Here is a 26,461-nt window from a genome sequence, read left to right as displayed (position 1 = left end):
AAGGCAATATACCAATTACAATAAAAATACCACTACAAACAAGCATAAAGCATGAGATAATATTCATTTCCAAATTTAATTTGAATTTCAACATTAGTTCAAAATATGTTTTACTCCTCTTGAAGCAGCACCAAAAGTAAGTTAAGAAAGTGATCAAGTGTTTTAGTTAAAGGAACTGAAAGAAGATATGATTTCAGTCAAGGAAATATGTAAGGAAATAAGGGAATTATTTCCCAAATAATTATTGGAAACACCAAAGGAATTAATATCATGGATAAAATACTGGTGGAAACAGGAAAAAAAATGAGTCACGATGCAGTAAAACAAAAGAATGAATAACAGAAATCAAGTGGAAGAACAAGCTTAGAATGTAACAAACTTAGAAAACCAATTGGTAGCAGTATAGGAAAAAGTGACCCACCCCTCAAGAGACTAAAACTTCATAATTAACTTTCCAGAGGGCAATGATAAGGGAATGGATCTGAAGAACTAGTTCCAAGAAATTTTTCCAGAATTAATAACACCCTGCAATAAGAAAAAATTCAGAGTCTTAACAAGAAAAAAAACAAAAATTTAAATTTCCAAGGTGCATCAAAACTCCAAAAGATAAAAATTACCTAAACCTCAAAAAAAAAAAAGAACAAATCATTTATCAGAAAGAATCAGTCAGCATTTTAAAAGACTTTACAGCTTACAATGGAAGAATTAGGACAATTAATCAAGGATAGACAGATAGACAGACAGACAGACAGATAGAGATACTTAAGGCTAAGGGATTTGGGCTTAGTTCCTAGAATCACCTTTCCAGCACTTTAGCTTTCTTTTGGAAGGCAGAAGAATAACAACCCTTCAAAGAATTCTGTGATTAAGGAATTCAACTGAAAAGAAATTCAAAGAGGTACAACAATAATTCCATATTAAGTAGTTAAAGATATTCAGCAAAAGATTCTTAAAACATATTGGTAACAATGGTTGTGATTATTAAGCAAAATTTACAAACACATTAAGAGAAATGTAACAGTATTGTATTATCTTCAACTCAGTTCAGTAAACATTAAATTCCTACTGTCTACAGAAACACTACATGCCAGATGGGATAGGTTTCCCCTTGAGATTATAATCTGTTAAAAATAATATATATAATACTAATTTTGAAATGAAAAATTTAAAAAGGAGAATGGATAGAGGGGATTCCATATATATTTGGAAAAATATATAATGTAAGAAAAAAAAATCTAAATTTTTAAAGAGGGGCTAAAGGAAACAATTCTCAAAGTTGGAGTTGAAGTTGAAAATAGGTCAGAGTGAAGAGAGAAATAAGCCATATCTGACAAAATACAACACCAAATACCATGGATTCAATGAAAAGTTGCCAGTAGCAAATACATCTAAAATATATAAAGACTAAGACTATATAATATGCTTGACTAAAATCCATCATGAAGTGACCACTTCCAAAAAAAAAAAAAAAAAAGTAATGATTACAGCAGATAAATCCAAAATGAAAAAGAAAAAAAATATTAGATTGTGACAAAAAGAAAAGTAATTTTTAAAAAATGGAACAATGTTTTTATACTTCAAGTTGAAAAGACAAAAAGTTGAGTAGAAACCAGTTTTCTATGTGTGTATTAATATGAAGTGTCCACAGTTATAAAGACATGACAAATTAGACTTGTTTATAGAATAAATAGGAATTCTTAATGTCTAAAGAAAAAATGGGGGAAAACACTTCTCTTATGTGTATAAGTGATGAGGGCTTGAGGGTACTGAAGAAGAGGTTAGGCAGGAATGGGTGAGGTTCAGCCATACAAGATGCAAATTTCACTAAACCCAAAGGCTATGGCGAAAAAGCTTTATTGTTGAACACCCAAAAGCATTCTCTTGGAGGGCATATCATTCTCCAGAAAGAAGTGATCTGTGAAGAGTCATTTTCTAAAGACCTGTTTTATGCATGAGTCTAAGGGAAGTCTCCAGTGGATGTGAAATCTTGCTAGGTCGTGACTTCCCATAAGAAAGCTTATCTTGCTCCAGAGGATGCAAGACCATTTGGGTTTGTAGATCAAAGGAGACATTTTGTTGATTTTACATAATTTTACAGAGATTACTCAGATCAAGCAGAATTTTACTCTCATCTGTACCATTTGCAAAAATTGTGTGCAGACAAACTCTAAGTTTGAAAAGATTCTATCCTTAGCAGATAATAAAATACACTGACTCCAAAAAGGGGGATGGGCATAGTCTTCATTAGCCTGCCAGAAGGTGTCTATGATACAAAAAAGTTTTAAGAACCTCTGCTCTTAACTTGTCATAGAAATGCAAATCAAAACAATCTGATCTGAAAGCAGAAGCAGAGCCAAAGAGATATATACATTTATTCAGATCAGTGTAGTTGTGGTATGGCAAGCAGCAGGGCAGCTGCATGACTCAGTAGAGTACCCACCTTGAAGTCAGTAGAACCTGAATTCAAATCTGGCCTCAGACACTTAATGCTAGCTGTGTGACCCTGGACAAGTCAATTAACTCCAATTGCTAAAGTTAAAAAAAAAAACCTTAATGTTTCACTCAAACTCAAGCTGACGCTATTGGAGTTATGGAAAGATGGGTGTACCTATGCATTGTTGAAGAAACTGTGACTTTTTCCAAGAGAGCAATTTGAAATAATGCAAAAAGAATGACTAAATTGTCCATGCCCTTTAACTCAGAAATTTCCCTGCCAGCTAACTACCTTTAGGAGATCAGTGATCAAAGGAATGGCCCCACATACACCAAAGTATAATGACACTTTGTTGTAGCAAAGAATTGTAATCTACAAAACAGATGCCAAAACAAATTGTGGGAAATTAATGGAATGAAATTTTGCTGCACTTTGAGAAAATAAATATGAGGACTCTTAGGGAAGTAAACTTGATGCAAATTGAATAAAGAAAACCAGGAAAACAATACATACAACACCTATATAACAAAAGGAAAGAAAAAAAAAATGCTACAAAATAATTGCTCAAAGATGAGATATGAGAAGATGCTTCTCCACTGCTGCTTTGCAGAGATAAAAGACTATAGGTGTGGAACACTGAATATGTTAGAATGTTTTTTAGAATGTTGGTTTGTTTTGTTGAATTTTGTTACTTTTATAAGAGATGGCTCTCTTGGAGTAATAAGGGGTGGAATACTTTGGTTAAATCCTGGTGGTAATAAATAATGATCTATGAATGAAAAAATATTTAAAGGGAAGATTTAAAAAAAAAAAAACACAGCACCCTTCGCCATCTCAAATCAGAACAATAATTGTGTTATATGAATCAATAGATCATAGTGAATCTAGAGGTCATTGAAAACAAGTAGCCAGAAACAGAAGCCTTGACTATCAAAACCAAAAAAGTATCTTTAAGATATCTGGAAACAAAATCTTAAAATTTGTCTTTCAACCTGAGGCATAATTTACTCTCACTTCTTTCATGCATTCTAGGTTTTCTGGGACATTTGCTACCACTTCTCACAGAGTGGGACCAAACTTTTTGGCTAGAATGTAATCTCCAGATTTTGTGAAGATCTTCCTAATCATGCAATGCCAGAGAAACTGAGGCAAGACAGGGATTGGTTTTTAATTTTTTAATGTGAAGAGTTTAATAAGCTAGCTGACCAATGGGACTGTCTTCCAAAACATTCGGTATAGAGAGACTGAGGCACAGCATTTATATAGGATTGTAACTAGCAAAGCAAGCAAGTGATACATAATCAAAAAGAATGCAATTAAGTCATCAGGGCAGCTGTTATACCAAAAAATATTTCTCACAGCTTAAAGCAATAACTGGATGCACACATCCAATGATGGTAATGGGCTTGGGATCTATATGGTGGGAATAACAAGATGTATACAATGATGGGAATGGGCTTAAGGGGACCTTCCAGGATCAGGATTTTTGGAAAACAATAATTGATCTTGATGAGGTGTAGAAGCACCTCATAGGTATGATGCCCAAGTAAGCAAAAGAATAGAAATAGACAAGGTCACTCTATGGTCATGCTTGTCATTTTGATCTAGTGTGTGAAGCTAGATTTAGATTCTCATGAGGAACTTAACAGGGTCCTTTTGGGTACAGCAGCCATCCCTTAATTTTTATCCATGGATGGATGACAGTTGGATAACATCTCCATTATCTCCCATTTTTGCACCATTACTTGAACTTTTCCTGTGTAGTCAAGATCCACTATCTCTCCACTGTCGAGCCCTCCTCGACCTTCCTTGAGATGATTTGTCCAAACCATTAAGGGAAGAGTAAATATGAGGTTAAAGGAAATAATCTTGCAAACATTCCACAGGTAAGATATCTACATCTAATGCTTTCAACATTGGGCCTAAGTTCTCAATGCAGCCAGACTTGGGGCAAAAGACATTTAGCTTAATATGGGGATTTCAGTGTGCAATAAAACCCTCTTTTATCTCCTCCCATTACCTTTATTGGAGAGCTATTTCCTTTAGTAACTTGGCAATGATTAAGGACAGACCATCTCAGAAAGGAAATGAGTTCATTTATCAGAAAATATTTCAGAAATCCATTCAAGTATCCAGCGAGACCTGCCACTACAGAGTAATAAGGTAAATGAATACACTAAGTGATAAAAAGATTTGGCCCATTTCTGCCAAAGTAAGGTGAAGTGGATTTCTTAACCTGAGGAAATGAAAGCAGAGCAGAGACAAAGTAGTATATATTCAGCTCGGTGTAGTGGCAGTTGTGGTATTCCAAGCAGGCAATGCCACAAGATAGTATTAATAGCAATGAGGACAAAATAACCTCACATTTGATAATGGGCTAATCCATTTATTTACTCATCTTGGGCTACACAGTTCTGCAGGGCATAATACTATTCTATTGTAGGGAAGGGACTGAAAAACACCTTAAAGTGCAACAATCCACACTTTCTAATGGGATAAAGTAAAATGATCCCTCACCCTTAGAAACATTGCAACCCTACCCTAAGAACTGAAGCAAAGGGGTACCTAGTGAGGAACAGCAATGGCCAGGTGAGGCTGTATACAGAATTATTCCAATCAGGTAAATTATGAATATTGGTGATCACTAGCATAGTCCAAATGTAAAAATGATTGGCTATATCCACAACATTATACTAATGGTCCTATCCATCTGAAAAGCCTGATGAAGCATTTTAGGCTTTCTTGTTGGTTAGGACAGCCACCATGGTTGGAAAGGACTAGCATTAAGTCTAGCACACACAAAGATTTTAATTTTACTTTAGCTTTTCAATGGTAGTGATAGGGACTGAAGAGGATGGTGTTTTTTCCCTCCTGTAGACGAATTTCTTGGAGACTTCAAAGGCTCCAAATATCCCACTGACATTGGTTGTCCTGCACAACGTACAGATGATGTGTCCCTCCTTTGTTCCCTTTCTTGCCACTGCCATCTTCCTGTTTAGTGAGCCATTAGCCCATCATTACCAAATGTTCTAGGCCAAATGCTTGTTTCCACATCTCCCTCTGCCTTCTCATAGCAAAACCTTACTTTTTATTCACACTGTATTTACAATCCTTTAGCGCCTCAGATCTCTCCCAGCCTGTCAATCCAGAACCAAGCACTCCCTTCCCTATTTTGTGCTTGGTAAATCAGTTTATTTTGAGTATCTTGCCCCTATATCATGTTACCAATCATGCCCTAACAGACTCCAGCCTTAGATCAATCCCACTGGATATGAAGAAAAATCAAAATTCTGACTATGTTCACTACAAATGTGTTACATAATCTCAATTGGGCCTTTACTATTGCTAGGCAAACCACCTACCCACATCGAAGATTAATTCATTATTCCACATACCAAACTTTTTAATCTATTTTTTTATATAAAGCTTTTTATTTTAAAAACATATGCACAGATAATTTGACAACATTGACCTTTGCATAGCCTTGTGTTTCAGATTTTATCCTCCTCCCCCCCCACTCCCTCCCCTAGATGGCAAGCAATTTAAAATATGTTAAACATGTTAAAACATATGTTAAATCCAATATGTATAAACATATTTATACAATTGTCTTGCTGCACAAGAGTAATCAGATCAAAAAAAGTAAATGAGTAAGAAAGCAAAATGAAAGTGAGCAACAACAAAGAGTGAGAATGTTATGTTGTGATCCACATTCAGTTCCCACAGTCCTCTCTCTGGGTATAGATGGCTCTCTTCATCATAAGATCATTGGAACTGGCATCAATTATCTCATTATTGGAAAGAGTCACATTCAGTTCATCAGAATTGATTGTTGTATAATATTGATGTCTTGTACAATGATCTCTGGTTCTGCTCATTTCACTTAGCATCAGTTCATGTAAGTCTCTTCAGGCCTCTCTAAAATCATCCTCCTGATCATTTCTTTTATAATAATAATATTCCATAACATTCATATACCATAACTCATTCCTCCATTCTCCAACTGATGGGCATCCACTCAGTTTCCAGTTTCTTGCCTTTATGAAAAGGGCTGCCACAAACAATTTTGCACATACAGGTATAGGTCCCTTTCCCTCCTTTAAGATCTCTGGGATATAGGCCCAATAGAAATACTGCTGGGTCAAAGGATATGGACAGTTTGATAACTTTTTGAATATAGTTCCAAATTGCTCTTCAGAATGTCTGGATCCATTCACAACTCCACCAAGTTAGTGTTCCAGTTTTCCCAAATCCCTTCCAACATTTGTCATTATCTTTTCCTGTCATTCTTAGCCAGTCTGAGAGGTAGTGGTATCTCAATTATCTTAATTTGCATTTCTCTGACCAATAGTGATTTAGAGCACCTCATATTAGAAATAGATTTAATTTCTTCATCTGAAAATTGTTTTTATCCTTAGACCATTTATCAATTGGAGAATGGCTTGGACTCTTATAAATTTGAATCAATTATATATTCTAGAAATGAGGCCTTTATAGGAACCCTTAAATGGAAAAATGATTTCCCAATTTATTGCTTCCCTTCTGATCTTGTCTGCATTAGCAAACATTTTAATCTCTTCTCAAAATTCCCAATAACTTCCCTTAACCTCCCTCACTCAGTTCAGAACCTTGCTTCATATTTCACTGAAAAAACTGAGACTATATCTTTCTCACCTATCGCTGATAGCTTTTATCTTTTTTTTTACCCCTGACTCACCTGAAGATGTAATCCCTTTCCTAGCTAAGAAACTTTTCTACTAATACAAGTCATCCTTTTTCATTCTACCTCCTCCAGAAATGTACCTCCCCATCATCCCTATTCTCTTAGTTATTTTAAATCTTTCTGCTTCCATACTATCTATTATATATACATATATATTTTTATACATTCTCCCCCATCTTCAATAAAACCCTTGCTTGATCTTTTCTTTCTTGCTTGTTATTGTTGCATATCCTATCTTGTGGCTCAGCTAATTGAATCAGGAATATCACACATGTCTCAGGTAAAAGCCTCTTCCCAACTCTGTTAACTCAGATATTAATCATACAAAGATGTAGGCAGCATTCAGATTTTGTTTACAAACAGAGAATATACATGATAGGATGGTAAATGATAGAAATGAGCACTAGCCACTTTGCCTGAATGTGGGAGGACTTCTCTGTATCTATTCCTCCCCTAAATGGATTAGAATTGATGATCTAATAGGACCTATTGGAAAAAGACATTTTTGAATTTTAAAATAATAAATTGGTGGAGACTCTGAGTTCAGCTGACTGATATATTGAAGTTTCATTAAATAAGAAAATATACACCCTAAAGCTCAAGATAATTAACTTAGGTCAACCTTGTTACACATGTAGGCTATCTTCTCTTTAATTTTAGAGGAGTCATCTTCCTACCTGATACATATAAGTTAGAATATGTGCTTATAGGAATTCTGATTATCACTACCCAACAACAATTCGTGAAAGTCAGGAATAAGGCACCAAGAAATCATGCATCTTTTGAGCCTACTTATTCCCATATATCCTATGTATAAGATGAAATGGCTGCTTCTGTCCTTTATTCTTAGAAAGGTAAGTTCAAAAATATGGTAAAACTAAATTCTGTGGTAATGTTTTATCCATCAGACATTTGGAGATCTGGCATCTGCAGTATTCTCTAAGTAGCAGCCTAGGAGCCAAATATTACAATCCTACTACATGATTCTTGGATAAATGACAGAAATAGTCCTAATTATTGACAAACAAGGCATAAAACAAGTTGTATGTCCACGAATATCATAGACAAAGTCCAAATAGAAATAAGATTCTTATAGATGGGAAAGTTTTTTGGGGAGGAGGTGTTTTGTTTTGCTGCAAGGCAATTGGGGTTAAATGACTTGCCTAGGGTCACACAGTATTGTCAGACAGAATTTGAGCTCATGCCCTCCTAACTCCAGGGCTGGGGCTCTATCAACACACCAGCTCTCTGTTAAACTTCTTTTTGCAGGTGATTGTACTAATTACATAAAGTATATTAGAGTCTTTTTTATATTAGCATTTTATTTTTCCTCTACATGTAAAAACAATTAACATTCATTTAAAAATTTTTTTGAGTTTCATATTCTTTTTCCCCTCTCTCATTAAAATGGTAAGTAATTTGATACAGATTATACATGTTGCAGAGCCTTCTTAATCAGATCTGATTACTCAAAAAAGATCAGCCTAACAAGCCATATTAAAAAAAAAAAGTTAATGAAAAATGCTTATCTAGAGACAGTATGATGTAGCAGTGTTTGATTTAGAGTCAGAAGTCCTAGCTTTTTTGGTTGTTATTTTAGTTTTAGGTTAAATATGTGTATTTTTTTTAATTTCATAGTTTTTTTATTTACAAGTTATATGTATGGGTAATTTAACAACATTGACAATTGCCAAACCTTTTGTTCCAACTTTTCCCCTCCTTTCCTCCTCCCCCTCCCCTAAATGGCAGGATGACCAGTAGATGTTAAATATATTAGAGTATAAATTAGATACACAATAAGTATACATGACCAAACAGTTATTTTGCTGTACAAAAAGAATCGGACTCTGAAATATTGTACAATTAGCCTGTGAAGGAAATCCAAAATGCAGGCAGGCAAAAATATAGGGATTGGGAATTCAATGTAATGGTTCTTAGTCATCTCCCAGAGTTCTTTTGCTGGGCGAAGCTGGTTCATTTCATTACTGCTCCACTGGAACTGATTTGGTTCATCTCATTGCTGAAGATGGCCAGGTCCATCAGAATTGATCATCATACAGTATTGTTGTTAAAATATATAAGGATCTCCTGGCCCTATGTGCAATTCTTTTAAACATATTTCCATAATTGTCATGTTGTAAAACAAAAATCAGACCAAAAAGGAAAAAAAAGTGAGGAAAAAAAACAAATTAAAAAAAAAGATGAAAATACTATGTTTCTCCATATCCCTCTCTTGGAATGCACATGGCATTTTCCATTCAAAGTCTATTGGAATTACCTTGAATCACCACATTATTGGGAAGAGCCAACTCTATTAAAGTTGATCATCACATAATCTTGTTACTGTATATAGTGTTATCTTCATTCTGCTCACTTTACTCAGCATCAGTTTATGTAAATCTTTTCAGGCTTTTCTGAAATTGCTCTGCTTATCTTTTCTTATAGAACAATAATGTTCTGTTATTTTCATATACCATAACTTATTCAGCCATTCCCCAATTGATGAGCATCCACTCAATTTTCAGTTCCTTGCCACTGTAAAAAGAACTACAAACTTGTATGTGATGGACCCTTTCTCCTCTTTTATGATCTCTTTGGGAATTAGACCCTGGTAACAGTACTGCTAGATCAAAAAGTATGCAGAGTTTTATAGCCCTTTGAGAATAGTTTCAAATTGTTCTCCAGAATGGTTGGATCAGTTCACAACTCCACCAACAAGGCATTAGTGTCCCAGTTTTTCCATCTCCCCTCCAACATTTATCATTATCTTTTCTTGTTGTCTTAGCCAATCTGAGAGGTGTGAAGTGGTACCTCAGAGTTGTCTTAATTTGCATTTCTGTAATAGTGATTTGGAGCATTTTTTTTCATATGATTAGAAATGGCTTTACTTTCTTCATCTGAAAATTTTCCATATCCTTTTGATTTGTATTCTTATAAATTTGAGTCAATTCTCTATCAGAAACACTGGATGGAAAAACATTTTTCTCAGCTTTCTGCTTCTCTTCTGAACTTGACTGCATTGGTTTTGTTTATGTAAAAACTTTTAAATTTAATATAATCAGAATTATCCACTTTGCATTTCATAATGTTCTTTAGTTTTTCTTTGGCCATAAATTCCTCTTTTCTGGCAGGTAGACTATCTTTTGCTCTCCTAATTTGCTTATAGTATCACCCTTTATGTCTAAATCATGAACTCATTTCAACCTCATCTTATTATAAGGTATGAGATTTTGAGCCAGTGTCTAGTTTCTGCCATACTATTTTCAATTTTCCCATCAATTTTTGTCAAGTAGTGAATTCTTATCCCAGAAGCTAGAGTCTTTGGGTTTATCAGATGCTAGATTACTATAGTAATTGACTTTTGTGTCTTGGGTACCTAACCTATTTCACTGATCCACTACTTTATTTCTTAGCTAGGACCAAATGGTTTTGATGACTGCCACTTTATAATATAGTTTTAGATCTGATAAAACTAGGCCACCTTCCTTTGCATTTCTTTTTATTAATTCTCTTGATATACTTGACATTTTGTTAGTTTTCTCACTCTATAAACTAATTTTTTGGCAGTTTGATTGGTGTTGTGCCTCAGTTCCCTTTTATTGTCCTGCCTCGGTTTCCCATTCTTTCAGGTATTTTGAGAAAAATCCACCTGTTTCCCCAATTTCCTATCTCTTCCTCCCTTTTTTTTCTTATGGAAAGGAATTATCAAATAACCATCCCACATATATAATCCCAAGAGTGAATCAAAATTCCTATACATAACAGACTAGTACAGTAGGGTTTCCTAAAAATCCCTCAAACATAACAGCAATAGTTATACAATTGTAACAATTTCCAACCCAAATCTTAAATACACAGTAATAGATGATCCAGTCAGGGTTTAACAGTCATTCATCAACCATTCCCAAATTCTCCTATATCAGTCCAAAGTACACTAGGAACAGCCGCCAAGGTCTCTCATTTAAAAACTGCTTCGCGCTGAGGATGGGCAGAGGATGCTCATTTGGAAGGGGAATGGGTATAATGTGGCATGCTGACAATCAAAGCTGATCTAGGTCCCAGACGTAGCTGTAATTTGACCAAAATCTAGGAAAAAACACAAATCTAACAAATTAAGGTTAGAACAGTCTGAGATAGAAAGACTGGTTCACAAGACTGCTACAAGATGTAGGGAGGCCAAAATAGACTCACCAGCATCTAAAGAAACGTGCTTGCTTGTCTCACAGGACAGGCAAACAGCTGTCAGCTATAGTCCTTCCCTCCCCCCCAAACAGCTGTTAGGTCTCAGACCACTGTGCTAATTGTCCTCTCATTATTTAGAAATTTTTTAAAAACTTGAATATCTGTAAACACAATATCCAGTAATAGATGATCAAGTTAAATACTCATTTGCCCAAGTATTTAGGATATAATGATTACATATAACCAGATTGGAAACAGCAAGTTATGACATAATTGAAGTGCATTAACAGTTTCTATTGACCATTGTTTTGATTATAGAAATCAGTCACAGGAGGAAAAAATCCAGAGATATGACTATAATGTAAGCAATCAAAACTGATCTCTAAGCTCATACAGAATAAAATAGCCTTAACCCAGGTTTTACTCCAGATAACGTTCCAATGGAGCTTTAAAATTCCCAAATAATAACTACAAGCCCAAGGAATTTTACCTCCCATAAGAAATCCCATTAACCAAAGTTTCAGATAAATCCTAAACAGGTATTTACCATGACCTTATATTGATAACAGTAAGAAATTTATCCCAGTAAGTTCACATCTTTCATATCGAAATAGATATATAAGTTGAACATTATACAAATCATTTTGTTTTAAAATAATACATAGAAAAAATTCCAAATTGCATATTGTCCATAACAGAAACATTTTCAAAAAGACAATTACTATTATAAAGAAAAAAACTATTTTCAAAGGCCCTTTAAATAACCTCAGGATAAGTCAATTAAAACTTATACAAAATATCCTAATTCCACATAAAAGAATCCAAGAAGTTCTTAAAAGTATTAAATTTTTAGAAATAACCCTACCAAATTATAGACTACATTTATTGCCAAATTCCTTAACCAAGGAAACCATTATGTATCTAAAGAAACAAATATTCAGTCAATTAATTGGAACACAGGTTGGGGGGGGGGGGGTGCTGCCCTTCTATATCAGGTTTAATTGGAGGAAGGGAATTTCACTTGATCTCCCTTCCACCCTTCCCCTATTCCAGATGGCATTTCTTCTAATTCTCAACCCTCTATTCAACTTTCCTTTCCCTCTTGCCACAAATTTTAAACAAATTCTAACAACCCTTCTAACCAGATGCTTCATTGCTAAAGTAGCAGAAAGCAGTAGAGGGGTGAGTTTAATCTTCACCTTTGAAGACAAAAGATCCTGTTTCTCCCTACCCCACCCAACTTCTTTTCGACATGCAAATTTTCCTTCTTGTCTCTCCTAAATTAACTTCATTCACATATCTAGCAGAGTTGAATTTAAAGCATAACTTATGTTAACAAATTACCCAGTGTATTTCAGAAGGTAACATACTTTACCTAATTAGAGGCATGTGACCCCTTTCAGGTAAGTTAACAGAACTTAGCTTTAACAAGTCATTGTTAAAATCAAGATAACCAAATTTAGCCTGTATAGGCAATAGTAATATTATTTTAAAATTGCCCAAAAGGATATGTTTTGTTTTGTTTTTCACTTAGGTTTAAACTAATTCTCCAAAACCTTTCCCCAAGTTTCAAAGCAATTGGTATAAACTCCTTTGCCCTTCAAAGGCCTTATCTGCCCAGCCCAGCCCAGCCAAGCCTGAATTTTAAACTGCTTCAAGGAAAAACCTGACTACCAGTTTTAAAATAGCCAAGATTTTCTGTTCCTTTTACTTACGGATCAGTGCAACAGATTAAGGATTTAGAAATTACAAGCAATTTTTATACTAAGCACAGTTGCAACATTGAAATCACCAATTCTTAATCATTGTTTTGAAAACTTTAACAGAGCTTTTTTAACAGACAGACAAGTCACACAGAACACAAGTCACACATAGACTACACAGTTACAACATTAAACAAAACATTTAACACATATAACCAGATAGTGCCCGAAATGGTGCTCAGAATCAGATCAGACTAGATGTGTCTTAGAAGACACCCAAAACAGAGGGTATCATCCAGCATCTTGGCATTTTATTCTGAGAATCCAGATTCTAGCACACACAGACAGAACAGGTAAACAGATCAGATTATGTCCTAAGACATTCAGACATACTCTCTTGTGCCTGAAATGAAGGTGTCCATCATCAGGCACAGCTGTGGCTGAAAACTGTTCTCTTTTCCGAAGACTGTAAAAAAATCCAAGGGCCAGCCTCTCCAGGCCAAGAACCCAGATCCTCAACCACCCCAAGGCCCAAGGAGACCCGAAGGTCTCTAATCTCTAATCCTGCTTTCATATCTCACTGGGAAGCCTCCAAAATGTAATGCTGGAGAAACTGAGGCAAGATAGAGATTAGTGTTATTTTATTTGAAAGGGAGAGATTGTGCTGGGGAGCATCCAGCAGCTAATGTGTGCTTCCCATGAAGTATATATATATATGTGGCTCCAAACTACCAGGGGTTAGACCGAAGCAGAGGCGGAGTCAGAGCACTGAAAGTGGGAACAGACTATCAATCTGGTTCTGACAGGGTTGGGGGAGGCACCAGACATCTGATAAGTAGGGAGGATCTGGGGTCATGATGTCTAAGATAGGTCTTTCTCCATAGCTGGATCATGATGATTAGGAGAGAGAAATGTTGCAGGATTGAGCAGAACAATTAGGAATTGAGGCCGAACAATTCAGGGAAACTGAGGCAGGACAATAAAAGGGATGTGGCACAACAATATGGCATTGAAAAAGTAGATTAATTTAGGTAGAATTGTAATTTCTATTATATTAGCTTGGCCTACCCATGAGCAATTAATATACTTTCAATTGTTTAGATCTAACTTTATTTATACAATAAATGTTTTGTAATTATATTCTTATGGTTTCAGACTTTGTCTTAGCAGCCATTGTCTCTCCTCAAAAGTATTTTGCTTCTGACTACCCCTTCCCACAATATGCCCTTCTATTGCCCTCCTCCCTTCTCCTATCCCTTTTCCCTCCTATTTCCTGCAGGGAAGAGAGATTTCTATACCCAGTTAAATGTGTGTCCGGAACTCATTTTTTTTTATTATAGCTTCTTATTTACAAGATATATGCATGGGTAATTTTTCAGCATTGACAATTGCAAAACCTTTTGTTCCAATTTTTCCCCTTCTTTCCCTCACCCCCTCTCCCAGATGGCAGGTAGACCAATTCATGTTAAATATATTAAAGTATATGTTAAATACAATATATGTATACATGTCCATAGTTATTTTGCTGCACAAAAAAGAATCGGATTTTGAAATAGTGTACAATTATCCTGTGAAAGAAATAAAAAATACAGGCGGACAAAAATAGAGGGATTGGGAATTCTAGTGATTGTTCATAGTTATCTCCCAGAGTTCTTTTACTGGGTGTAGCTAGTTCAGTTCATTACTGCCCTATTGGAACTGATTTGGTTCATCTCATTGTTGAAGAGGGCCACGTCCATCAGAATTGATCATCATGTAGTATTGCTGTTGAAGTATATAATGATCCCCTGGTTCTGCTCGTTTCACTCACCATCAATTCATATAAGTCTCTCCAGGCCTTTCTGAAATCATCCTGCTGGTCATTTCTTACAGAACAATAATATTCCATAATATTCATATACCACAATTTATTCAACCATTCTCCAATTGATGGGTATCCACTCAGTTTCCAGTTTCTGGCCACTACAAAGAGGGTGCCACAAACATTCTTGCACATACCCTTTCCCTTTAAGATCTTTCCCTTTGGTAACACTGCAGAGCTCAATTTTAAAAGAACAGAAAAAGATCAAAACAGATTAGCAAAAAACAAAAAAGAATCTGACCATAGAAAGTTATTATCATGGTTAACAGGGAAGATCCAGACTCAAACTCAGAAGAGGAAAACATATCAGAACTGTATGGGGGAAAAAAAAACCCCAACACATCACCAAGTCTAACAGTATTCCATATCCCTACCTCTGCAAAGAGAAAGAGGTCCATTTTCTTGTCTCTTTTCTGGGGTCATTTGATATAATTACATAGCATCTGCTTTCATCATGGGGAGAGGTCTCATTTACATTGTTAGATGTAATTTTTTCTTGGTTCTGCTTTCTTCACTTCAACCAATTGATATATCATTTTATGTCTATTTAGGACAGATATTCTCCCAGCAATTATTGTGACTGATTGTGAATCTTGGACAACCATATTTCTGAAGAATCAAAATAGCAATGACTCAAAGGGCAATATAAAAATGCAAGTAAGCTGAAACTCATTTTCAATAATGACAAGCCAGAAATAGCAAAAGGAATATCATATAGAAATGAATGAATAAGGAGATAATTTAAGTCAAGGTTATAGGTATATTGTTAGAATTACTGATACTGTTTTCTTTTAAACATTTTGATTTTGTGATTTATTTTTTATAGTAGATATGTCCTCTTTTGTATTTAAGTCACACAAGATATGTAGGCGTAGTTGGGTTTTGAGCTGTATAGCTGAAAGCACTCACACTGATGAAATTAACTTCATAAAAATACCATATTAGTATCAGTGCAGTATTATTATTATTACTTTGAATATTAGTTTTTGTTCGTTTTCCTTGAAAACATTTTTTAAAACTTGTCCCATTTTAGCATTTTAAAGATTACATTTTCCATTGAAGAAGACATTTCATTGTATAATGGAGATTAAAAGGAAAACTGAATTCCTTTAAGAAAAATGCTAATTGTTTCCCAATACCCTTTACTCATAGGCATGATCACCAGATAGAGGCTCTCACCAGAAATTTGTCCTTCAGCTAAGTCTTCATCAGTATTTCTATACAAGCCTTAGTCTCATCTTTTTTGATCTTTACTACTTTATTATCTGACACCTTGGGCAAATTATTCAATTTCTCTGGGTCTCAGTTTTCTCACCTCTTTTAGGAGTCCAATGGACTAGTTGATTTCAAAGGTACATTCCAGCTCCCAATCTATGATTCTATCACATACTAATGGATAAATGTTTAGAAAGAAAAAAAAAAAAAAAGATACATTCCATAAGGCTAAAAATCTGTAATTGGCTAGGGTTATCCCTGCAGCTTTATTTTAAACTCTCCCTTTTCTTGCAATTCCCTTAATTGAATGAAAAGGGAGAAGCCCATTTTTACAGCTCCATTGTACAATGTAAAAAACTATTAATCAAGTATTAAGCTATTACTACTGACTAAACACTAGGGATGAATGAAACAATCTTTATACACAAGTTTACCTTCCTTGCTAATGTGTACTCTCCAACTATCTTGTTGCTGTTGGTGTGGACTTCCAAGGATCTCACTTTGTCTTATTTATTCTCCTAATGGCAGGTTCACTGGTGCTCATGTCCCTCCCCACACTCACTCTCCCTTTCCCCGCAATGATCTCTGCTAGCTAAAGGCATGACAATTAAGTCTGAAAACTCAGTTTGTACTGCTCATCTGTCATTTAACAATTTGTTGCTGCTTGTTTATTTCCCCACAGGTGAGATTTATCGGCATTATTCATAAAATGTTTTCCCTCTTCTGGAAGAACTTATAGTGACATTCAACTTCTTCATTTTATATGAGGAAACTAAGGCTGAGAAGTAACCCACAGGCAGAAAATAAATCGAATGCCCTTTCCACTAGTACATACATCTTGTTTTCCCATAATGAGACTGTTGGTTTTTAATTTTTTATTTCATCTTTAATAACTCTTTAGTGCAGTGTCTTGTACATACTGGGCATTCATTAATTTTTTTTTTTAGCAAATGCATCCATTTTAAGTTGTATTACCCATAAACCTTGGTATCTTGGATTTCATGGCCAAACTCCTTTTCTGAGCCCCCAACACACACATTCCTTCTCTGATGTTTTCCTCCTTGTATTCCAAACTTATAAAAATTGAGTTCTTGGGAGGTTTTTTTTTTTTTTCCTTCCTCCAGCCTCAGAGGAGAGTCTCCATCTGGTGGACATAGAAAGGCAATGACAGGCAGATTGCCCTTGAAGTTCACTTTTATTTTGGGGGAGGGTATCCCTGACAGTGGTAAAGAAATATATAAATAGAAGAAATTGGAATGTACATTGAAAAGAGAATCCATTCCTCATTTTTATCTCCATTTTTCCAATTCCCAATTTTATATTCATTTATTAGAAATCACTTATTGAGCAATATATTCTAAAGTCCCTACTTTCTAAGCAAGTTAAATTAATGTTTCATTAAAAGGTACTGAATAGGGGCAGCTAGATAGCACAGTGGATAGAGCACCAGCCCTGAAGTCAGGAGGACCTGAATTCAAATTTGGTCTCAGTCACTTACCACTTCCAACTGTGTGACCCTGGATAAGTCACTTAACACCAATTATCTCACACACACAAAATGGTACCGCATCTAGATTTGGCCCAGGGTACTAAGACTTTAGGCAGTTAGATGGTAAAGTAGATAGAGCTTGGATCTGGAGTCAGAAAGATTCAATTTCAAATCTGGTTTCAATCATTTTACTAGTTATGGTGACCCTGGATCATTCACTTAATATTGTTTGCCTGGATTTCCGAGGCAGCTCTGTAAATCTGTAAAATAAATTGGAGAGGGAAATGGAAACCACATCAATTATTTTTACCAAGAAACCCCAAATGGGGTCTCAGAATCAGCGATGACTGAAGACCTCCACCAAGACTTGATTATTCCTGAGCAGTTGAGTACAAAACAGCCAGGATTCTAGAGTTTGGAGCTCCTCCTTTGAGTTGTCTGACCAAAGGATAATCAGATAAACACTTACACAGAAAAGTGCTGCTTAGCTGAATCAAATATTATATCCTTAATATCCCCTCAGGAAGAATGTCTTTAATGCTTTAAATGTCTATTTCCAACCATAGCTAAATAAATCTCCTTTTTTGTTAATTTTTAGATGGCTTTCACGAGTGATTCATTTGACCAAATTTCATATCTAAATTACAAGAATAGCACCTAGCGTGCCCAGCCCGCAATACTGTGTTCAGAACTATTAGATGGTATAGGGAGGGGGTAAGGATGAGGTAGATGGGATGCAAAATTATAATCTAGTCCAATCTATATTAGCTTATGCTTAAGATGTGTAAGGATTGTATTTGATGAAGTAATAGAATGGGTAGTATAGATTAGGTGTTGCTTCTGAGCTGAGAATAGATTCTATGAGTATCAAGAGGTTGTTGAAGACAATACAGACATTTTTATTTACTCTCTGTTTCTCCCCCCCCTCTCAAAAATATTTAAAAGAACACTATCAAGCTGATAGAAACTGAACCGGCTCTCCTTATGCTTCTGTATCAATTACTGCATGTCTCATGCAAATGGGATTTCCAATACAGAGAGAAGATACTAACCTCCCATTCTGGGAGGAAGTCCTCTCATCTTATCCTGAAGCTTCTTTGGATCAATTAAATATCATCTACTCTTGATTCTGGGCATAGTTCACCATAGGATATCACATTATCTCAATTGCTTTGACTCCTACTTCAAGAGCCTAGAAAGAAAACTTTTCTGTACATGTTAAAGCTATCCTGTAAAGTTTTCAATGGGAAAAACAGCCTCTGTTAGCTTTCTCACGTCCCTCTAAATTCCCCAACTACTGGCACATTCTCATTCTTAAAGCATATTTTCCAATATTTCTCCTTCCCGGTACCACATTCCCCAATTTCTAGGCCAGTCTCTCAAATTTCTCTATAAATGATGAAATTTTCAACATTCCTTCTGCTCTTCTCCAAAGCTCCACTTCACCATGTCCCTGAAGGAAAGTCTAAATGAAAAGGGAACAAAGTTGCATGCAGGTTTTCCTGGTGATTTCTGGATTTATTTCCTTTCTACATCCACTGCTTAGCTGAAACTTTTCCCTTCTCTTCTTCCCCCTAGTTTCTGAATGACTTATCTTTTTCCTACTAGTGACTCCAAATAAGAAGGGTGGTTGACTACACTTCAAATTTGGCCCTAGAAAGCATCCAACTTTGCAAAAAAGCCCAAGCCTAATCAGTATATGAGGCAGAGAGAATAATAGTACTTGATGGAGTGATAGAATAAGTGGAATAGATCAGTGCTTCTGCATGACCTTTAGCTGAACTAAGCATGAACCCACCCACTGGATGATGGCAGACACATGATTTTTCTTACCCTTAGTGGAATAATGTAAGGTGGTTAAGAGCAAGATGTTTCGTTTTTGTTTCTGTAACCTATGACTTGGTGTGAATTTCAAAAAGTAGGTGCATAAGAAACGTATGTTGATTCCACAGTTTCAAAGTGCTTCAAGAACTTTCCCCAATCCCATAGTAATTTAATTTCCCACCATTATCCTAGAAAAGAGGTGCACCAAAATAAATTCTTATTGTATCTGAATCTTCCTAAGGTCCTTGCTTGCTTCCTCTCTGCCTCCATGATTCACTTTGAGGCAAGATTCTTTTACCACTTCCCTAATGCTTGTCTCAGTATCTCTTCACAGGACAGAAAAAAGAAGACCCCAATTTTTCTGTACTCTCACCTTATTAATGAAGCTGCTTAGGTGAATTTAATCTTACTTTGAAAGTAAAAATAAATATCCCAATCTCCTCGGGGTGCTATATAAAATGGGGGCTAAGAAAAACTCTTCTGAGTTTCCAAGGGATATGAGCCTTGGTGGAAATCAGGAACTGAGAGTTAAGAGTTCAAGAGTGGGATGAAAAACTAGTTTAAACTCCCCGCTTCTCCCCAGGGCACAGAGACTGAGCCATACACCCTGTTCTCTCTCTAATCTACATATTAAATGTGTATCTCCTTATAGTTCAGTGAGGTCATCATTGAAGTATAGTAACAAGGCAGGTGTATACAGCTCTGGATCCATGTTAAGTTGTTCGAAGTCATGATCCTCATCCACAATACCATTTTGCTCCAGAGTCTTGTCCATGTCGAGATTGACGCCATTAAATTTCCAAGTGTAGCTGGCAGCATGAGCATTGTAGGGAAGATATCGGTGTAGGATTTCCCACATGGATTCCAGTTCCCCCACCTAGATGAAGGATCAGAGCTCTGGAAGGATCTCAGAATAGCAATCCCATAGCTAAGGTAAAAAAAAGCCTGATGATACAGGTCAGAATTCTTAAGACTCAGAGGTCTAGAAGTCCTAGAATACAACAGTCTCAAGAGACACAGAATACAGAACCCTAAACCTGACCTTCACAGTTATAATCTCTCCAAACTATAAACAATAAAGCTCAACGCACCATTTCCAGAATCAAGAGTCCTGTTTCTAAAAGATTTAGTAACTGAAGGCAACTTTCTTGTAGTCTACAGAATGATTACCGCTTCCATTATGCAAACGGAACCACAGTTCTCAAGATTCTATTGCCTGAAAGTGAACACTGAAGAGTCCAATCAATCCCAGTTATCTTCACACTGGAAGAATTTTAAGAATATTTTGGATAAGATACCCTGCCCCAAATTCTCTAACCTTGGGGGATATGCAAGGTGAAAAATGCAACCCTCCGCAGAATCTTAAGCAAAATAGCTCCAAGAGAACCACTGGCAGGCAATCTGGGGGGTCTAGTGGCAGGATTCGATTTCTCTTTCCTATTGGGGGTGGGGGCTCTCTCCCGCTCATTCCCACCCCCCCTTTCCCCGTCCAGGATTCTCACCTCCAGAGTGTGCTCCTGAGAAGTGAGCGTATTGATGATCCGAATGAGCCGGGTCTTGCTGGAGAGCAGTCCCACCTCATACTTGGACTGCCTCCACCACGGCTGGCCGAAGTCATTGGCCCAATCGGAGCGGGGCAGCTGCGGAGGGATGTGTACGAAGCGCCCTCTGGGAGTATAGTACTTCAGGCAGCCGGTCAGCGGGTCTATGTGCGTTTGGATCTTCCAAGAAGGAAAGGCACAGATGAGCCCCGCCTTGCTCCACAGACTGGACACCCGAAATCTCTCCCCACGACCCCACGCTCCCCAGCCAGGGGACTCTGGCACTCACATCGCTAGTACTGGGGTCAAACCAGTGGCTGATGTCCTGTCCTGCCGCCTCCAGGATGGGTTTCATCAGCACGCTCCCTGTGGGGAGGCGGAAGGGGAAAAAAGGGAGGGGGGCGGGGGTATTAGCCCAATGTCGGATCCTTTCTACGACCCCGGGATCATCTTCCACCGCCACCGCCGCCTTTCCACGCCTTACCTTTGTACTCCTGGGCTAGAGAGGTGAGGTTGTACACAGAGCCCAGGTAGGTTACCCACAGGTCGTCGGCCGTATTGTGCTTGGCCACTTCGGCCTTATTGAAATAGCGACGCCGAAAATACCGCAAATTTGGGCCGGCCACGAGTCCCCGGGTCGGCTTTTCAAAGATCTCACTGTCTTCCACATCCAGCATAGCTCCCCACTGCTGGGACCACCCCCTACTTAGAAGCGGAAAACTCTACTCTCCACCCCTATCACCCTCTTCCGAGGTGCACCTTCAGGGCTTTGCCTATACACCTTACTCCACCCCAGCGCTCTCCTTTTTCTCGCTCTTACCATGGGGGAGGGGGAACGCGGTTTCCCGCTGACATGGGAACCATTGTCCTTTGCGAGCCACCGTCCACGGGAGTGGCAGGCCCTAGGCAAAGGAAGATCTTTGCTTTTCTGGGAAAAGTGGGGGATGAGAAATGTTTCAGTGCGGCTGCACAGCTTCATGGGAACCGTAGTTCGGTTCCGTAATCCCAAAAACGGAGATCCTGCTTAAACAGGAACAGGAAGCCGGGAATACGAAGTGAGCGGGACACATGAACATTAGTTGTTTGCCACAGCCTATTCGCAGCAGAGGCGGATATTGGGACTACAAGTCTCATGGAATAGGGGGGAAAGAGGTGAGAGAATTCTTGAACACTGTTAAATAGGCCAAGATTAGTGTTTTTCTCCGGATAATTTGGGAGTCCAAGGAAGATGGGGTCGAGGCTCCGATGCCTGTCCTATCAGTGAGCTCACACTTCTAGGAAGCAGGCGGAGCTTTACAGAAGCGAGAAGTTGCCAAGGAGACGGGAGCATTCGAGCTATTGGTTTGAGTGGTATCGCGAGAAAGAAGAGAGCTTGGAACCAAAGCTCTCTTCGAGACACGCCTTTCCCCCCCTCCCCTCCGTTTGCTCTAGGTCCCGCGAGATTTTAGACTGCGCGTATTAAGTACTTCTGGAGAAAGCGAGGAGGGGCCCCAGAAGAAGAGCCACCGCCGGAGTCCGATGGCAGGAGCTGGGGTGACCGTACTGCTGCGAGAGGAGAACGGCTGCTGCAGCCGACGCCAGAGCAGCTCCAGCGCTGGGGTCAGCAGCGGGGCCACCAGAATCGGGAGAGGGGGCAAAGCGACGGGCGGAGAGGCGTAGGGAGGAGGATAGGGCAAGGACTACAATCTCCCGGCAGTCGTTGGGGCAGCTTTCCCTCTTTCCAGCGCTCATGGGCTATGGGGACTCCTGGGAGTAGTAGTTCCGCTGGATCCTTCGGCTAGCTGAACACTGTGTCCTCCCTCCCCCCGGGCTACAGGACTCTGACGGAGAGCGTGAAGACTCGGCTGTGGCTGCTCGTGCGCGCAGGCGTTTGGAAGGCCTGCTCAACAAGAACATGCGCATTCGCATGACAGACGGGCGCACCCTGGTGGGCTGCTTCCTGTGCACGGATCGCGACTGCAATGTCATCCTGGGCTCCGCTCAGGAGTTCCTCAAGCCCACGGGTCAGATCGCGTGCGCGTGCCCGTGCTCCTACCCCCGCGTCTGGGTTTCTCCTGGGCATTCACTAATGGTGCCCCTGTTATGCCTCAGGTCTTCATCGACCCTTGCCCTCGGCTGAGACAGTCTGGGTATACAGGGCAGGGCCTCTGAGATTTGGGTTCTAGTCTTGGCTAGACTAATGAGGGGGGAAAATCATTTTTCTAAGCCCCGATTTACTTATTTCTAGAAATGGAGATAATTCCTGCATTACCTATTTTGCAGAGTTATAAGGAAAATGCTTGGTAAACTCTAGAGAAATGTTGGCCGGGACTGTTATGTCGGGTAGGTTTTAATTACATTTTACAAAGATGATGGGTGATGTCTAAGATCACACCAAGTTTTTAAGAGAGGACTAAAAACTGGGTCTCTTGATTGCTATCCTAGGACGATGTCAGTAAAAGTTCATAACTGATTCAGAAGGCACTAAATGCATAGCTTAGTACATTCCCCGACACCTCCCTCACGTTCCCCCCACTTTCTTTTTCAGATTCCTTCTCAGCTGGGGAGCCCCGTGTCCTGGGGTTGGCTATGGTTCCTGGGCACCACATCGTTTCTGTTGAAGTACAAAGGGAGAGCCTGACCTCTCCTTATCTGTGATTCCTGGCCCTCAGCACCCACTAGGGAAGGCAGCCTGGGAAGCTGTGATTATCTGTCTTACCTTCATCTTCCCTCATTCATCTTCTGATTAAAGCCTGTGATCTATTGACCTTGTACTGCTTGGGTGGGGAGGGTGGCTGGGAGGCCAACTCCCTGACCCTATTTCTGGGCCATGTAGAAGAAAAACCAACTTCTAGTTTTGAAGTGCCCAGAGAGAGAAGCCCGTTACAAAGAATATATTGTCTGGTGATACCAGAGAAATGAGATAATCCTCTTCCCGACTCCCTTTCCACCAAGAATTGACTGGGAAGAATAGAAAAAGTATCTATATAGTCCTTACTCTGTCACCAGTTTGCTTATGGGACCATAGACAAGTTGCAGCTTTTCTGGGCCTTAGTTTCTTCTGCTATAAAATGATAGAATTAACAACTTTGAGTTTATCTTAGACTTGAGCATCCAGGAGATGTGACTAGCTGTACCAAACTACTCAAGAGAAGGGGAATTAATCTACTTTTCATCACAGGACCCCCTAAATGAAGTTGGTTTCTTCACACACTGACTCCAGGTTGTCTCTGCAGGAAAAGGGTGGAGTGATGGGGAAGGATGTAGGACAGGATCCTTGGAAGGGAAGTTTCAGGCGGTATGGTTGCCAAAAAGCCTGCTTGTGAAAGTTTGTCTAGAATAAAATCCAAGCACATACCTGCCTTCTATGGCTGCTGTCCCATTCTCCCATATGTACACACAGTCATACCCAAGACCTTAAGGTGACCCAAGTGGGAGGGTGTGGGGACCCTCCATCCTGTACTTGATGTCTCATTGTTTCTAGCCCCGGCCTGGCAAGACAGAATTCCTCCTGACTGGGGTCAGAGAATAGACAATACTCTTGGCTGGGACACCTACCTCCCAAAGGGAGCAAGGGCTGGGAGCCAGAGGTAGAGTTCCCATCTCAAGTCAGCAGTGAATGAGGAAGGCTAAACCCCAGAGACTGGTCTGGAAGATCTGGCCAGAAAAACCTTAGATAAGATAAGGGTGGAAGATTTAGTGGCCCTTGATTTTCCCAGCTTCTGCAAACAGCAAAGGGAGTGGTTCCTTGTCCACAGTTCTTCAAATCAATTCATTTCTGTTCAGACCTAAAGTTAGCTGGTTTTCTAGACCCCTAGAGAAAAAGTGATGTTTGTAGCTAAGAATTTGAATCTGAAGCAAATTCATTAACCCTTTATTCATGAACCCTGATAGTTCAAACTTTTCAACATTGTTTAACTGCCCCCGTGGAGCAATTTGACTTTAGGGTTATTTCAGAGATTGTTCAGGTATGCCAAAACTCAAAAGTGACTTCTAGCCCCCATGTTCAAATGTAGCATGGAATGTATTTCAGATGTACACAAGGAAAGGGAATGAACTTCTCCAAAGATGGGGATTTTTCATTTTTAGTCCAGATTATTTTCTATTAATATCAATCCAAACATTCCCCATTTCCATATATCTAATAGATGGCACAGGTAGGATCCTAGAGGTTTAAATTGGCAATTAGGATGGACTATTTTAGCTAAATTGGGGAAGGGAGGGATGGGCCTTTCAGACCCAGACTTTGCTGGTGGCAGTGGGAAGAGATTGTGATCCTCTGGGAGCTCTTAGAGTTGCAGAGTGGGAGAGGCCCCCATTCTGGTAAATGGCTCGGCTATAGGGTACCAGGCAGTCAGCAAGACGGAGACGGCAGTAGAGGCGGCGGTAACCAGCTAATGCGAGAATCAGCAAAGGCACCAGGAGCAGGAAACCCACCACCAGCAGCACTGTGAATCCTGGGTCTTGAAAGTGGGCAGTACAAGGGAGTGCCTGAGAGTGTAGGAACTAGGATGAAGGAAAAGTGGAATAAGAAGGGGGACCCAAAACACCAGAATCTCAAAAGCAAAAAATATGGATTGAATCTTAGTATGGGGGAGGGGGAAGCAGAGTAAGTAGTAAGAGGTTGCAACGAGATCAGATTTCTAAGATGAGGTAAATTCGGTTGGGAATAGAAATCGGGAAATGAGCCCGAGAACCCTCACCCTCCTAAATAGATCCCTTTCTGAACCTCAGCATTTAGCCCTCTAGAATCTAGACAGATCTCTTTTATTGTTGTGGGCTACTTCTGTATTTCATTCCTCACTTGCCCCCACCCTCCCCCTTCCCATTTCTCCCAAATAAGCAAAAGAAAGGGGTAAGGCAAAATCTAAGGGAAGAAGGAAAAAAGGCTAAGACACAGCTTGTAATTACCTTTGAGTGGCAGAGGAAGCCAAAGCCCAGCATGAGGAGGGCAGGCAGCAGTATTGTTCCTAACACCACACCCAGCAGCAGGAGGTTGAAAGTGGCCACAAGCAGATTCTGGGCTGTGACTAGCACAGCACAGGCCCAGCAGTCCAGTGGGTCTCGAGGTTCAAAGTCCCCACCTCCACTGTAAGGTGGTGGGTGATGAGCCCTAGGGCCTTCTGCCATTGCAATCAGACCCTGGTTGTGTGAATCCTGTGTCCAACCATTATATAGCAGTCATCCTCCCTTTCCTGCCCTCCCTCTGGCCCAACCCTCTCTTTGCTTACACTCCCACCTTACTTATCCTGGAATGTGGCTCTGGGTTTAGTCCCTTCCCACCCCCTCTCATTTTTAGGTTGGAGTTGGGAGCCCTGCACATTCCACAAATGTTTCTGGAAGATGTATGTGTAAGGGGTATCTCTGCCTAACTCCATTCCCCCTCCATCCAGATCCTCCCCCTCCCCAAAATCTGTTCCTGCCATACTTCTCCCATCCACTATAACACCAAGTAGACTAGTTTTCCCAATACCAGTCGCATGGCTTAAATTGCACACTAACACAATCCC

General features: G+C 39.0%; 3 protein-coding genes across 7 annotated transcripts; 1 reads left to right on the top strand and 2 right to left on the bottom strand.

Moving 5' to 3' along the window:
- Positions 1 to 15,715: 15,715 nt before the first annotated feature.
- On the bottom strand, positions 15,716 to 21,769 carry LOC100921697 (cytochrome b5 domain-containing protein 1). Of its 4 annotated transcripts, none has more exons than XM_003768759.4 (4): positions 21,457 to 21,769; positions 21,262 to 21,338; positions 20,934 to 21,152; positions 15,716 to 20,308 (listed from the first exon to the last, which is right to left on the bottom strand). In XM_003768759.4, the coding sequence occupies exons 1-4, from the start codon at positions 21,647 to 21,649 to the stop codon at positions 20,078 to 20,080; spliced, it is 720 nt and encodes a 239-aa protein (XP_003768807.1). In that variant the 5' UTR covers positions 21,650 to 21,769; the 3' UTR covers positions 15,716 to 20,077. The 4 variants fall into 4 exon arrangements, with proteins under 4 accessions (XP_003768807.1, XP_031821321.1, XP_031821322.1 ...); XM_031965461.1 differs by having other exon boundaries at positions 15,716 to 17,867; XM_031965462.1 differs by having other exon boundaries at positions 20,252 to 20,359.
- A 21-nt stretch (positions 21,770 to 21,790) lies between these two features.
- Positions 21,791 to 23,716, top strand: NAA38 (N-alpha-acetyltransferase 38, NatC auxiliary subunit). 2 transcript variants are annotated; one of them, XR_001121029.2, is made up of 5 exons: positions 21,911 to 22,124; positions 22,404 to 22,571; positions 22,789 to 22,975; positions 23,235 to 23,294; positions 23,500 to 23,590. XR_001121029.2 is itself a non-coding variant. In XM_003768735.4 (4 exons), exons 1-4 carry the CDS (start codon positions 22,041 to 22,043, stop codon positions 23,607 to 23,609), a joined length of 549 nt encoding a protein of 182 aa, XP_003768783.3. In that variant the 5' UTR covers positions 21,791 to 22,040; the 3' UTR covers positions 23,610 to 23,716. The 2 variants fall into 2 exon arrangements, 1 of the variants encoding a protein (XP_003768783.3); XM_003768735.4 differs by lacking the exon at positions 23,235 to 23,294 and having other exon boundaries at positions 21,791 to 22,124; positions 23,500 to 23,716.
- A 1,088-nt stretch (positions 23,717 to 24,804) lies between these two features.
- TMEM88 (transmembrane protein 88) lies at positions 24,805 to 26,354 on the bottom strand. The gene is made up of 2 exons (XM_003768760.3): positions 25,863 to 26,354; positions 24,805 to 25,457 (listed from the first exon to the last, which is right to left on the bottom strand). The coding sequence occupies exons 1-2, from the start codon at positions 26,079 to 26,081 to the stop codon at positions 25,185 to 25,187; spliced, it is 492 nt and encodes a 163-aa protein (XP_003768808.1). The 5' UTR covers positions 26,082 to 26,354; the 3' UTR covers positions 24,805 to 25,184.
- Positions 26,355 to 26,461: the final 107 nt, after the last annotated feature.

This window comes from Sarcophilus harrisii, chromosome 4 (assembly GCF_902635505.1).
Source record: "Sarcophilus harrisii chromosome 4, mSarHar1.11, whole genome shotgun sequence".
Classification (NCBI taxonomy): Eukaryota; Metazoa; Chordata; class Mammalia; order Dasyuromorphia; family Dasyuridae; genus Sarcophilus; species Sarcophilus harrisii.
Note: the sequence above shows the minus strand (reverse complement) of the source record. Positions and strands in the feature narration are given on the sequence as shown.

Coding starts and splice junctions, on each gene's coding strand:
- LOC100921697 (XM_003768759.4), bottom strand. CDS start 21,649: ATGCTGGATGTGGAAGACAGTGAGATCTTTGAAAAGCCGACCCGGGGA. Junction 21,339..21,456: donor TCTAGCCCAGGAGTACAAAG/GTAAGGCGTGGA, acceptor GCCTCCCCACAG/GGAGCGTGCTGATGAAACCC. Junction 20,309..20,933: donor CTCAGGAGCACACTCTGGAG/GTGAGAATCCTG, acceptor TCCTTCATCTAG/GTGGGGGAACTGGAATCCAT.
- NAA38 (XM_003768735.4), top strand. CDS start 22,041: ATGAACATTAGTTGTTTGCCACAGCCTATTCGCAGCAGAGGCGGATAT. Junction 22,572..22,788: donor AGAGCAGCTCCAGCGCTGGG/GTCAGCAGCGGG, acceptor CCCGGGCTACAG/GACTCTGACGGAGAGCGTGA. Junction 22,976..23,499: donor GGAGTTCCTCAAGCCCACGG/GTCAGATCGCGT, acceptor TTTCTTTTTCAG/ATTCCTTCTCAGCTGGGGAG.
- TMEM88 (XM_003768760.3), bottom strand. CDS start 26,081: ATGGCAGAAGGCCCTAGGGCTCATCACCCACCACCTTACAGTGGAGGT. Junction 25,458..25,862: donor GCTTCCTCTGCCACTCAAAG/GTAATTACAAGC, acceptor CCTTCATCCTAG/TTCCTACACTCTCAGGCACT.